The following is a 15,352-nucleotide window of genomic DNA, read 5'->3' on the forward strand; positions in this document are numbered from 1 at the left end:
TTCTATCAACACAGTAAATATTTATTATAGGGGTCAGATCCATCACCAAGAGTTATTGTTTGAAAACAGTCGCCAATGTTTTGCAACTAAATCAAGGCTAGAGATCAATAGAAGGAATGTCCTATTATATTTATTTTTATTCTCATTTGTGTGAACTGACCCTTTAAATGACTATGTTAGTTTAACAGTGCTACATGAATTGTAGTGGCTAACCATGTGTGGCCAGAGCACCATTACAGCCGCAGTGCTCCTCGTCTCATGACGCGGAGGTCGAGTTGTGTGTCCAGCCTGAAGTGGAGATGTGTCAGTGGTGGCAGATCATGCCCTAAAGCTCCAGCTCCTCTGAAAGGGCTGGAAGGGTTTCTTGAGATTCAAAAACATGAGATGAGGTTTGAGTCGTGGGGTTTTCTCAGGTACTACAGCAGCTTTACTTTCCTCAGTGGGAAATCGACTGTGGTAGACTTGCGGGTACGACCTCTGGAACTGAGAAGAGGGACGATATGCATCATTACTGCACAGTTTGCACACCAAAGACACTGCGTTTGTTTGGCGGTCACATGATCCAAGATCTACATTTACTGACATTCTTTTGTGACATTTAAAAATTGGTATAGCCATACCTGTTTAAGCCTTTTCCTCTTGTCCTTGGCAGGGAGTTCTTTGTCTGCAATCAGACCTGCTAGCAGCACCTGCAGGGGGGTCTGGGTTCCTATCACCTTCTGCTCCTCAGACTCCACCCTGCTGATCTGCTTACAAAAAGCTGGAGATGCACTGAAGTCTGTATCTGAACCTGCATATTTGATCTGATGGAAGGCACAAAGGAAATGTTGGATTAATTAACATATTTAGTGACATATACTATGATAATGCTTGATATTCGATATCCTCATTTCATTTATAAATAAGTAAATTAAAGTGCATTTGGAATGTCTTCATTTACTGCATCATCACCACCACCATCAGTAAATGCCATGAGCCCACACTACGACTCAAAGTCAATATACCTAGCTAAAAGTTAGAAAAAACTGTATATCCGGGAGTAGGTTGTTAACTATTGTACATTTTTGAGGGTCGATCTTGATTGTTTAGGATCTAACCTCTTAGTAATTCTACTGTAGCATGGTACAGTGTGTGGCTGATTATGCCTGCAGGCCCCCCAGATCAGTTTAATGGTGATAATTAAATTGACTTGTAATAAGGAATAAGCTATTAAGTGTGCAGGGTGGTTACACTTTTAAAACCTCATTTAATGCATTCAGTTCAGAGAAAACCGTGTATTCAGTCCTATTCAGAGCGTGGGATGCGTAAGCTTAAGCATCTGCTGTTGACGGATAAAAAACAATCATTTGTAGGCCAAAGATGACTGTTAAGACAGTCTGTGTTACACATCTTCTGAGGGGCTGCCAGGAAAAAAAACACATGCATACATCAATATAAACCCATTGTGCACAGAGGATAAACTCAAAGGAGAAGGACCCCTCCCACTACATGAAGGAGATCAAGATGGCAGGCACAGAATTGTTGAGAAACTTGCCACTCTGTCTCAGTGCTGATTCTGCAACATCACACAAGTGACAGATCTCAGTTTACTAGGGAAGGAAGCCCAAAGAAGTCATTTTGCCAGATTGGCCACTAAACCAACAACAAAACACAGTCATTGCTTTGAGCTACTGCGCCAAATGTTTTCTACTCACATTAACACAGAACCACAGGAAATATCCCAATTTTATGTGGCTTAAATTAATATCTAGATTTACCAATGACTGTACCACTTTCCACACTTCCCAGTGTTTGGCAGGTGAAAGAACCAATCTGGTCCTTTGTTTTCACAAATGATGAAGATATATGACCTGGTACACATGGACTCACAAATGTACTGACTTGAACTCTTTTGAGGTGGGACAGGTGCTCCTCCACCTGGCATCGCAGCTTGGAAGGAACTTGAAAGATTGTGTTGTGGTGCTCCATCATGAAAGTCACCAGTTTGGTGGCAAGCAGCTCATCCAGGTCCATCTCATCCACTGAACCCAGAACACAGTGTGAGAACATCTGCACCATCTGGACAGAGAGCACACATTCTAAAGTTCAGTATTTCTGGTGTATACCTAACATCATATAAGACCTTAGAAATGAAATCTAATACAACAGAGCTGCAACAAACACTTTGATGAGGTTGTGATGTAGTTTATCATCAGAGTTGTCTTCATTGTTAACCATTACAGAGGAAAAACTATTTGATTTAAGTAAAGTTGACAGATGTTTTAACTTTGGTTCAAGTTAGGTTTAGCAGGGTTTATTCATGTCATGCTGTTTTTAGGACATAGCCATCTTGTTTGCCACAGAATCAGATTTTATTTGCACGAGCGTCTGGCTGCAGCCTCCACTCTCAGGCAGTTCTGGTTGCAGCCGCCACTCCGAGGCAGCGCCAACTCAGGCAGGAAATGCACACAAACATACAAAATAAAATTCTAAAAAAACACTTCTGATGTGGCAAACTTTTTTTGTGTGCATTTTCTGCCTGAGATTGCTGCTGCCTCAGAGTAGCAGCCGCAACCGGAACTGCCTGAGAGTAGCGACAATGGTAATTTTTACAACCAAACAATTGGACTGAGAGGCTCACTTCTCCCTTGTGCTATTACACCAGGACATACGCAACTAGAGGGGTTAAAGGTTATATAAAGCCACTGACAGGTGATGAAGGGTCATTGGATAACATCACAGATTTCTCTGGGTTTGAATATTGTTGGAAATATCTTGGATCATGTAAGAACACAACCCAATCAAATATAGTCATTTTTAGATATATTAATGCTGAAATGAAATCAAATTTTATTTAAGGTTAATTTACTTACTGTAGCTATTCTTGAAGCTTTTGGCAGTTTTACATTTTGTTCTTTAGGTTTCACTCACTTTACTTGAAGGATGTCCATTTTATGTAGTGACATTTTTTTATAAAGCATCTTTACCCTGAAGGAATGTGCCCTATAGTATAACCTAGATAGTGTGTGTGTTGATCCTGGGGAGAGATGTCTGTTGTGTGGTGTATCTCTCCCTGTGTGTATATATATTCCATGAACAATTCTCACTGAAGTCATTGTTTTCCCTAACATTATCTTAGGGGGGCACTGCGCCCCCTGCCCCCCTTGAACGTCAAGTTAAATTTTTCTAATTGTATTTTCTGAATAACGTCAGATCCCAAAAGGAGTCATTTAAGGATCCCTTAGGATCCCTATAGAACAGCTCTACACCTTGTCTTTTTAGTAAACGAACTAAACAGCCTTATGTTATTGATCTTATTTGCACGACAGCATGTAAATTCTGTCTCTACAGGGTCACATGTTCACAATTCTCAGAAAACTCAGACAGCATTGGAGATTCACTGATCGTTTGTTAAATTGTTTGATAAGTTTCAGTTTTGTTTTCCCCGTTTCCCCGGAGCATCTTCCCAGAGATCCTTTATTATTTAGTTTTGAGAAGATGATTCACTCCTACAAAAAGCAACTAAAACAGAATTAAACAAACTGCAATTCTTTCTTTATTTTGTGCTTGTTACAGTGATTTTTAAATTTAACTTTGAACTTTTTCTGTTGGAGAACATTATTTGGAACTTTTGGACACCTCCCACCGACTTTTAATAGGTAGCAAGGACTCTGCAGCTATTCTCGCAGCTTCTCTCTGCACCTACGCCTACATGTTTTTCTCCCTTATCCCCCTTGCAGACTGTATCAGGTGTTCACCTGCCAAATCCACTGCAAACACACAACAAATAAGGCAAACAACCTATGGTACACAGCATAACACGCTTTATAAAATGGCCGTTGTATTATATTGTTTGTTCATTACACTGTGTCCTTCATTATCATGCTGATTTGTGGGAATTCCCAACAATTCTAGTCTCATTTGAAGTATAGTACTTTGTAGTACAAAGATATGTGACAAATAGCTATTAGGTTTGTGTACCAGTGTGCGGGTAGCAATGGCGTCATTGAGTGGAGGCAGGTGGGGATTCTGGCAGACTCGGGCCATGAGACGCAGTAAAAGCTGGAGGCGTCTTCGGTTTGGTGGCGGTAGTAAGATACTGCTGACTTGAAGAGCCTCAGTGGCTACCTCCTGCTCCTGCAGCAGACCTGCAGAGACATGAAGAGAGAGAAGAGTGCTGCTCCTGAGGGCAAACATACAGGATGGACAAATGAACACCAGCAAGTGTTGATCTGTAGCAATGTACAATATCATTAGGGGATCAACGGGCTGGAGCACTCACTGAGAATGTTGACAAAGACTTCATATAGATGGTAAGTCAGCAGGGGTTCTTTGAGTCTCTGAAAGTAATCTGCTACTGTTTTCAGAACATCCCTCTCGAAACCTGGATACACTGGCTGTTTGCTTTCATTGCCATGAGGCCCTGAGAGAGAAGACAGATGCAGTTCATAGTGCTTCACACTGAAACTTCACACAAAACAAGAAACACGCAGTGAACCGCAGTAAATCTTGAATACATGCAAATCTTAAACTTAAAGTCCCCCATCACTCAAAAATGTGTTTATGTCCCTTATGTCTGACCTTGAAAGTTTGTGAGGTGTTTTCACATCCTTCTCCTAAAGGGGAGAGGTCTGTGCACTTCCCTTAAATCTGAGACTAAAATGTATCCAAGGCGAACTGGTTTAGGCACGTCACTAATCCATAAACCAATCACTGTCTAATACACAAAAGCAAGCTAAGAAACCGTAAACCTCTAGCGCAGAGCGGACTGTAGGCACAAAGAAAACAGTCATTGTTGCTGTCAGCTACTGCCAGTTAACAAACAACATGAACCAATAAAAATGCTAACTACACTTACCATTCTTATAAAACTGTTAGTCGCCTATTTTAGTAACAACAGACTAAAACAGACAGAGCAACAGAAAACCAGCCATCTGCTGCTCTTTTGGACAGACATTCTCAATCAGGGAGAAAGAGTAGATGTTCTTGACCTAAATGCATTTCCTTGAATTCGTGCCATCAAAAATACCGCCTAATGAAGGGGCATCACCAAGTTGGAAATCACACCTTAATGTTTTTCTACACTTTTTGGTTCTAAATCTAAACATGTTTGAACATTAGACATTAGACTCAGTGGTCAAATCTGACTACCCTCCCTTCCCCTTAAACTATGGTTCATGTGCTGTTAGAAATGTTGTGCTTTTCTCATTAAATGCACAACTGTTATAACAGCATTCTATATGTGGGAAATCCGTGTTGAAAAGTATTTGAGTATTTTTTACATACTTTTAAAACATGTCTGAAGAGTGCAAACACACTCAGACTGTATAAACAGTTAAACCCAAAGTGGGGTATCCACCATCTGGAAAATATATAGCACCTACTGTTTCAAAATGACAATGAGTTAAAGTGTATCTTTAGCTTACAGACTGGAGGGTTCATCAATCATTTTAGAGATTTTCAGATATTTGGACCCACTGCGGTCCCACTCCTGAAGCAGATGGTGATTTTAGTCAAAATTAGAGTGAGCCTAAAATGTATACTTACAATTAGCGAGGCATTTCATTGCTGATACTACCCAATAAGGCATGTCCTCTGGAAATAAAAAAGGAGAAAAGGAGTCACAATATAGAAGTTGCAACAAAACAGTTATTCTTCTTGTGAATCAAATGCATCATACCGGCTTTGTTATCCAGTATGACAATGCCCGTCTTATTCACGCTGAACACATTGTGAACAATGTGCTTGCCGTTCACATGCGTTGGGTTTAAAACTCCATCCAGTGACTGTAGGCCCAACACTCTCTGCAAACTAACACAACAGAGATGGCATTAAGTACCTAGAGCAGTGGTTTCCAAACTGGGTGCTGCATCACCCTGGGGGTTACATCAGTCTTTCAATAACATTTCAAAACATTATTATAAAGTAATTAATAATAAAGACCAATACAGAAAATACATATTTACATCATTAACTATGTTTTAGGTTACATTTCCAAACATACCAAAACACAAGAAAAAAGTGACTGTAGGTAAGAGACCTACATGGTTACTGGTTGCCATATGAACACAAAACGCTTTGCAGCTCTGTAGGTTTTCCAGGGGCACAGCAATCAAAAGAAATTGTGACTGTCAGAGAAAGCAATGGAATATTTGACACAGTAAAAGAGAGCTCATCTCAAAGCGGTCACACTGCATCCTACTTTGCAAATGGCCTAATACGCAGGTTTTGACTGCTTTTGGAAGACGGATATTCGTCACTGTGTGCATTCACTGTGGTACTGCATTTGTTATCCGTCTCTCTCAGCACTACATGAAAACAAGAAAATAAAGCTGCCAGTGAAGTCAACAGCAGATCACATTACTTATTATAACACTTGAAAACAGTTGCTTTGTTTGTCCTTTATTACCTTAAAAAAGAATAAACACTGAAAAAGGTATAAAAAATGCCTCTTAATAATCACTCATGACTAGAACTGTGTGGTGTTGTCTGTCAAAAGAGACCCTGCCCTCTGTCTGTTTGCATTTGATCTTTTCTTATTTTGAGTCAGCAAAGAGCCTTTGGCCCTAGGTGGGTGTGTAAAGCAACTACTTGCAACGTGCAGGTCTGCAACGCTCTGAAACCTGCTCGTTCAGACCAAGGAGGTGAGATGGTTTATCGTCTCAATAGCAACGCCTCTCTAGACTTCTGTTTTAACATCTAACTTTTCAGGCTTGTTTTCATAGCTTGATATAATTTGTACTATTATAAAATATAAATGAGGAATGAGATACTTGCTACAGCTGCATTTCTAGTTGTGATGAGACGGAGAAAAGACTGTTTTATTTCCCTGATTCACTGCTTTGTTTTCAATTACGGCCGGCACTACTTCTCCTTATTCATAGTATTGTCTCTGTCTGATTGATTGATTGGCTGGCTGTTGAAACAGGTGACGTGTGTTACGTTCTAAAAACCAGCGGCTGGCGATTGACAAGCTGAATCACTGGCGACAACATCAGCCGGCTAGATTTGCAACGAGACGGGTCAGTTTACAGCGCTGCCACTTTAACCTGTGAAGTTCTAAAACAGTTTCCTTGTGTCTGGGCGTAACAGCTTCATGGTGAGCATTCTGTTGTCATGCCCGACCAATAACACTTTCCAGACTGCAATTGGAAAGCAATGGCGAAGAGATTGTTGATTTCTGTTTCCCTGCTCCTCTCCTCCAAGAGCTGTGCCTGTGTACATCAGAGTGCTGCTGCTGTCGGCCAGTGCGCCTGTGTTACCGACACACACACACAGACAGAATGAAGCTGTGCATTCACTCATAATCCAACAATGCGGCAGTTTATTCCTCCTAGGGCTGCAGCGATCGAATCTTGTTGTAATCGAGTATTCTACCGTTTATTCCATCGATTAATATATTATCGGATATTATAATTTTGTGTACTTTTTTTTATAATTTGCGTTATTTCGCAAAAAATATATTATGTCTGGGGTAGGCCTATTTGGTGTGGAGACGAGGCGTTAGTGTGTGTGTGTTGAAGGCAATACACTCGCTATTTACCATGAATAAGTTTACTATTTAAACAATTTAAATCAGTGCATAAAATTCATTGTTAAGCATGTGTTTGCACAAACAGGTTTAAAGACAAATAGATCATTTAGAAATTTAATTAGAGATAGATATTATCAGGAAGAGCGAGTCGCTCTCTTCCTGTTTAGTACAAAACGCAGCTGACAAATTTCCTCAAAATAAACTATAAAGCCTGAAGTAGTTGAAGTTATGTTTAACATTGCAATGAAAACCTAAACAAAGAGGCATTCACTAAGACAGCTACGCATTAACATTCCTGTTTGTCTATAACTACAGCAACCAAGCTCCTTAAACCGGAACAGCGGCGCTCGGTGTAGTGGCGTTAAAAACGGGCTGTTTTGGGCTCAGATGCTGAATCATCGATATCATGCTGTTGTGGTAAGCCAGTTCTAGTTTTCAGTGGACACATTCACCTTTTTGGCTTATTTTTTAAGTGTGAAATGATCTCAAACTTATTCTCTGCCTTTGCTGGATGTAGTGGTGTGCATCTGCAAAAACAGTCCATGTTGAACAATGATCCCTGCGCTGAGCAAGCCACATAACACGCCAGATCCTTTTTGTAAATTAATTACTTGAGTAATTGTTTCAGCCCTAAGTCCTCGTTAGCTCTGCTCCCTCTCTACATCCCGCCAACTCTCTCTCTTTAAACCACACACACCAATAAAAATATCAAATCTAAAATTTGCCATGGTCTAAAAGAGTTTGGGATCAAATACTGATCAAGTGCAAAATATACAACAACAAACAGTGAAAGTGTTCAACAGGTTAAGTATACATACTGTGCAATGGTCATTGATTTCCAGATGTGGTCCACTTGCGTTGGAGTTATCTCCTTCCTTCGTATGAGCTTGCATTCATGCACATCTCCAATAGCCACACTGTGCCTTTTATTCCACAAATCTGAGGTCTGATCAAAAAAGAATGGAGACATGAAGGAAAAGGTTCCTTTTCATTTATGCCGAGTAAGCAGAAAAATATAAATCCTTATGTAACAACATAATGCAATAGGCTTGTAACACAATCAAATAAAAATGTCTATCTAAAAAAAATCCTACCATTGCAACAAAAACGTATTTTGACCCTGCAGTAAACTATTTTCAGACTGCTTTGTATGGTTGTTGCACAGTAATTTATTAAAATAGGTGTAGGGTTTCTACATTAATTGTTCCACCATATTAGAAATGCCCTTCAATACAATGCTGTTTAATAACGCAGCCACGAAGATGTACCATAAGAAACAACTTCAGCAGCAGTCTAAACAAAAATGTGTTTTTCGGTTAGGCCCTTATCCTGGATAGCATTACATTGAAGTGCTTTTTTGAAAAAAAATACTTTACATTGTACTGTATACCTTGAGTGCAGTATCATGTAAATGAGAGCTCACAGTAGTGATCGGAACAGGGTAAGGATCTCATCTTGCCATTAAGTATGCTTACACACATAGCACAGCATGAGTCTAAGGGCGCACTCACACTGTCCATTCGTACCGTGCCCTGTGCTTTAGGGTGATTGTCTTCCTCTTCCCCAGAGGTCCAGGCCCGCTAGCACTCACATTACTTGAAAGGATCTGGGCCTCAGCACGAATGCTTCTTGCTTATACATCAACCCTCAAAGTTTTAGTTTTTTCTAACTGTCGTACACCTTTTCCAATGTCAAATTTAAGCACTTTTCATGCACTATTTTTTATTTCTATTCTATAGCTTTTTGTTGTGAAAGATATGCAGATACAATTTCAAGCATTTTCAAGTACTTTATCCAAAATTCAAGCACTTTTCAAGTCTTGAAAAAAAAAAATCATTCGAATTTGAATGTTTTCAACCAGGCCGCGGCCGGCAAGTGCCATGCCTGGGTGCAGTACAGTGGTACTCACTGGTCAAACAAACTAAATGTTAGCCGTGAAGCGCGATTGGGCACGGTACGAATGGACAGTGTGAGTGCGCATTAAGCAAGCAGTGGAGGAGCTAAAACATCTCTGATTCTTTCTCACAATGACAGAAGACTTCAGGGGTGCAATGTTTCCCCGCTGTGGCAATTCCTCGTAGTCATCCCAGCGAATGAGTCTGGGAAGGTCACTGGCATCTCTCAACAGCGGCCTTGTTGGAAAAGACTTCAGCGGGGACTGTGGGGGGAACCTGGAGAGAAAGGAAAAAAAGCAATGGGCTCAGCCGAAGGGAGAAAGGGCAGACTGAGGCGGCAACAATGCCAATGATATACAGGATGAGAAACGAGTACCTGTATAGGTGGCCATTGTCTTCAAAATCCTCTGTACCATGGCGTCCTTTGATGTCTTCAACGACATGGGCCTTGAGGAACTTCCTGAGCAGCTGCAGAGTCTGGTAGCGAGTCACCTCAGGCCCAAAGTTGTAGTTGCGTCTAAGCAGGTCATGCAAATAATCCACAGCCCCGGATCCTGTAAAACTGCAGTCATAGCAGCGGAAGTTTGTCCAGTGCCTTCTCAGTGGCATACCTCCACGGAAGAGTTTAATGGTTTCATTCCACTGCATAAAAATGGAGAAGGATGTGACAAATAGAGACAATGTTGTGTGAAAAATGCTGTAGAACGATGTAGAAAATAAAGTATTGTTCCTTGCAATCTAGAGTAATATACTGCTAGATATGGCAAGAAAGAATTTTCACTGAACCCATTACTCTAAAGAGTCTGATAACAGCCTTTCAAGCATTCAACAAGATTCTGTATTTAATGTCCTGAACGCTGTTCGGCACATTTTTCTAGTGTCTAGGATGCATACGTGAGTGACAATAGACTAAAATAACAGCCCTAAATAAAAAATAACATACCTTGCATGTAAATAGAACATTATCTTCGCAGACTATACAGGTTATAGATTAAAAGACCTTGTCATGTATCCAGATGGGCAGGAGAAACATCATAAAAGTAGATAAAAGCATAGAGCGACAATTTAGCTAGTTTATTAGGAATTTATCAAAAACGTAAATACTGCCCACTCTTGCTGGTCTAAATCTTGAAAAGAACTAAATGTGTGATGGGGAACAAAAACTTAAGACCATTTTGGGACAGAGGAATAGTCTTTCACTACATCAAGATGCAAAAAAGATGCTGTGCAACAGAAGGAAACAAGTGTGGAGAGAGTCACTGCATGTCTCTCCACCTCAGTCTTTTTTGGGGAGCAGGTGGTTTGTCATCTGTTTTTTTTTTTTTTAAGGAAAAAATGTCTTTGGGGATTTTGCTACCATGAGCTTTGTATTTGCAATGTAGCTGATTTGTAACCTTTGTTTGTTGAGAATACACTTTAATAAACTGTATTCCATACAAAAAAGACAGGAAGAAGCCTAAAAATACTTATACTGTAGCCAAATAAACTAGTACTAAACCAAATAGGGAAAGGATAATAAATACTATTAAGTAACTCTTGTTTTTCAAGTGCACTTGTAAACCTTCTCATCCTTGGCTTTTTTAGTAGAGAAAGGCACAGGTGCAAATCACAAAATTAAGCATGGCTGAATTTCATTTAGCTGCTTTTGTTTCAGGGTTGTGATAAAGTGCATGCTGGCTCACTGGGGCACTTGAGTAGAGCAGTCATTAACATTAATAGGAACACCTGTACCTTTCTAATAATATGACAAGTCAAAGTCTGCTATGAAAAGGCCTACAGAGCGTTTTTTAAGTAACATGATTTTGGTGAATTAGCTCACTCGTATTCAAATTTGAATTTTTTAAATTACAGCCTGATGTACATGTGGTGTTCTGAAATTGCATCTTAGAATATACAGATAGATACAGTATACAGTGGAGATCAAAATTACAAATAATTAATTATTGATTTATTCTTAAATATTGTTTTTTTTTTTTTTTACTTTATTTTGTGAAAACAGTGAGCAAAATTAGAGAACAGTAACCATTGTGTCAGAAGAGACAATGTAAACAATGTTTTCTTCTATATGATTAAAAAATGAATAGGAAGTGTAGAGGCCACAGCTTTGAATGACTTCAGCACATCTGTGACCACAGGACATCACTAGTTTCTCACACTGCTCTGGTTTGATCTTGGTCCGTTCTGACTCAGTCTCTTCCCCAGTTCACTAACTGTAGTGGGTTTCTTAGACATTACTTTATTGCCATGGGTTTTCCAGATATTCTCTATGAGGTTTAGATCTGGACTCTGTGCTGGCCATTTCATTGTTTCAATATTCTTCAAGGAACTACTACTGTTTTGCAGTGTGACAGGGGGAATTGTCTTCATGAAAATTGCAGCTGATGTGAGACAATTGCAGTGAAGGTATTGCTTGTTGTTGAAGGAGGTTCACATAAACATTTGCATTCACCCTGTCATGTAGCTGTACAAGAGACCCAACTCCTGCTGCAGAAAACATCCCCCAAACCATGAAACTCCCTCCTCTAAATTTAACTGACCTCTTTACACACTTTGGGTTCAGTCTTGTTTGACCAGTGGGAGTACAACTGTACTGCGCCCAGGCACGGCACACTTGCCGGTCGTGGCCCGATTGAGAGGGGTGGGGATTTGTAAAGCAACAATTGCACATGTACGGGCACCAGCGTGCGCACATGTATGAGCGCAAGCATTGACGGCAGTCCTGATGTCTATTTGCATGCGTCTGTTCCCCGCAACGGACCTTTAAAAAGATGCAGCAGAACGGTTCACCGTGGTTTGATGCAGAGGTGGAGTGTTGACTGCAGATTTGGTCAGATGAAATGTTCAAAAACAGTCATACAAAACTAAATCTATAAAGGTGATGGCGTCTAAGCAAGAGGCAAACGAGCTGCGGCCAAGATCATTTCAAATAATGTAAGTTAAAGCGGGCCTGGGCCGCGGCGGAAGAGGGAGGGGGGAGACAATCACCCTAAAGCACGGGGCACTGTACGAATGGACAGTGTGAGTGCGCCCTTAAACGATAAGACACTGTGTGCCGAGGGAGATCCTTGCCCTGTTCACCACTGAACTGGCGAGAAACTCCAGCTGCAGTGTTGAACCAATTCCTCATTGAGTCTTTGCATAATCCTGTCCTCTTAGGTACTGGTTTTATGTGGACCGGCTTTTTTGAGGGACTTGTAAAGTTTCAATATTCTTGAATCACTGACTGAACGCCCAACCTCTCTCTGATGGCTGAGAGGGTCATCCCTTTGGCCTTCTTCTGGACAACCTGCTGTCTCAGGGTTTCAGTCACCTTAGAGCAGCCTGACATCTAACAAAGTAACCAGGAGAGCTGCAGATAAATAGGGTGTGTCCAACAATTAAGTAAACTGTCACCAGGTGCCAGAATAACACCAATAACTGAGAGGGATCTGAAAGTGTTCTGATTTTGCTCACTGCTTTTTTCACAAAATAAAGGTTTTTGTTGAAGTGCCATGGTTATTTAAAAAAACATGCTAGTACAGCAGTAGTATAGCCACAGCAGATATTCTATCAAATTATGAAAAATAAAAATGATTTTGATCTCCACTCTATGTTTATGTTGAAGGGGTTAAACATTCTAAGCCACAGCCAGTGAGCTGGGCATACGTACAGCTCCAGCAATAGCACGATATGTTGTGTATGATGCTACATGTAATTGAGAAATGAAGTGCAAAAGGACACATATTGTATCAACACAGTGAACACATTAGCAATAACGTTACCTTGCACCAGGTCCTGTTAGATGCGTTAGCAGTTACTCTAAATGAAAACCTTGGAATTGCACAGGTTTTGAAAGAGTCAAAACAAAGTGAAGCGTGTAAGTTAGGTTACAGGGTTATAATAGTCTACTGGGCTACGGTGAAAGAGCACAATTTCCCCATAAAAGTTGCTTTTGTCGACTCTTCTTGCTACTTCAAGGGCTAATTTGCGAGCCTTCCTTTTTCATGAGGATTTAAAACAACCGAGTCAGTGAAACGAACAACCGTTAGTAAATTAACCTCACGTTACATTTACGACTAAGCCAAGTTTAAAAAGCAGGTTAAGGCTTTTGCCTGCTGAACGTATCAATATGAATTATTGACGTACTCTAACATTCTTAACGTGAAACAAATTGACATATTTAGCTTAGCTACACTGTAGCGTTAATTACTTTTCAACGTCACATTTGTGTCTCGCTAACGTTACCGACACTCACCAGCTTGGTGGCCCTGTATGGACCCGGACCGATGACTTTACCGTCCATTCTGAGCGTGAAAACCCACTTCACAACATGGAGCTATTAACATTAAAAAGCGCTTGAAAAGCTTTAACTGCGAATGAAAACAAGTAAGTTACGCCGTGAGAGTATCTGAACAGAAACGTTGGTGCCAACTTTGAATCTCCTGCGTCACACCATTCGAGCGACGTGATTAGACGGCGAGCCGGTCACGTGACCACAAGGAACGTAACGTTATGAATGGAGATGGAGAGGGACAATACACTCGTGAACATTCAACCAGTACTACTTTTTAAAACTCGGATTACTCAAGGATCGTGCGAACATGCACACAACATTTGTACTCAATTTAACTCAGACTATGTATAGAGCACATTTTAAACGACCAACGGTCGACCAGGCTCTTTCACAGGCTCTTTTTTTGTTTTTGTTTTTTAGTGTACCATTTACCTGACAAAAATAATATGCCTATACCTCAGGAAGGCTACTATTTTTTTTTATAGAATAGGTGAAACTTTATTTTTCCTAGATTTGCCCTTTGTCCAGGGGCCAGACTTTGGACAGTCAAACCTGCTTCATTTTCAGAATCAAATTTCCCAGGGGGAAATTGTTTTCGTTTCAAACTCCAGCTATACATATTACATATTTAACAACAACAATATCATACAGATAACATATATTTGTAATAACAGAAATATAAAACAGTATATATATATACATACACATATATATATATATATATATATATATATATATATATATATATATATATAACTATAACTATAACTATATATATGTAAAATATCAAATTTACAATAGTAATATATGCTGATCAAAAGTACTGGAATACTCTGCAAAGTACTGTAAAAGCAATGTACTGTTAAAAAAAACAATTGAAAAAAGAAATAGAACTTTTGAATTGAAAGTTATAAATTAGGATTTGTGGAATTGCACATTGATAAAGTTCAACATTAATTAACAATCGAGACACATTGAGACTCAATATAATTTGACCTAAATAGAAAAGTCTAATTTGTTATGTGACATGTCTGTAAAGTGTGGAGGGATCTAAGAAACTTAGCTACTGCAAGAACTTCTTAAAATATATTGAAAGACAAGTGGTGAGTGACTTTCAACACAACCAATTATACAGCTTTCTGAATAAACTGCAGGCATGATAGTAAGGTTCTACAGGAATTATAAATTACATAACTGCGTATGACCTTCTCAAAATAAGCGTAGGAATGGTGTGGTTAAATGGGAAATGTGGCTTCAACAAGTCATCTCCATGCCATGTATTTGTTCTTTCACTGAAGCAGCTGACTGCAATCAGCACAGCTCCACAGCCAGGGAGACAAGCCAGTTAATAAATGCATCTGCTTCAGTGACTGAGCAGAACAAATACATGGCATGGAGATGACTTGTTGAAGCCATAATTCCCATCCCTGATAACTGAAGTGGTTCAGCTGCAGAGAATGACTGTGCAAAAATGTTCTGAACTGTTATGCAAATTAAGCATTGTTGAAATATACACTTATCTGCTACATTTACATAACAGGAATTTGAACATTTGATAACCCAGGCTCAAAATCCTTTTTTCAATTTGTTGACATAGTATGGAGGCTTGGATATAGGGAAAATTGCACATGAATACCCCCTCATGGGAGACTTCAACGCCCATGTGGGCAA

At 39.8% G+C, this 15,352-nt stretch overlaps 1 protein-coding gene across 1 annotated transcript; it reads right to left on the reverse strand.

The window, feature by feature from the left end:
* Positions 1-307: 307 nt before the first annotated feature.
* On the reverse strand, positions 308-13,690 carry LOC310951110 (DEP domain-containing protein 1B-like; the record flags this gene model as incomplete). Its single annotated transcript, XM_083919199.1, has 11 exons — positions 308-483; positions 621-803; positions 1,882-2,058; positions 3,961-4,127; positions 4,262-4,402; positions 5,527-5,574; positions 5,660-5,790; positions 8,332-8,459; positions 9,540-9,684; positions 9,785-10,050; positions 13,643-13,690. The coding sequence occupies 11 exons, from the start codon at positions 13,688-13,690 to the stop codon at positions 319-321; spliced, it is 1,599 nt and encodes a 532-aa protein (XP_083775325.1). The 3' UTR covers positions 308-318.
* Positions 13,691-15,352: the final 1,662 nt, after the last annotated feature.

The sequence above is a fragment of the Echiichthys vipera genome (assembly GCF_963691815.1).
Source record: "Echiichthys vipera genome assembly, chromosome: 8".
NCBI lineage: Eukaryota > Metazoa > Chordata > Actinopteri > Perciformes > Trachinidae > Echiichthys > Echiichthys vipera.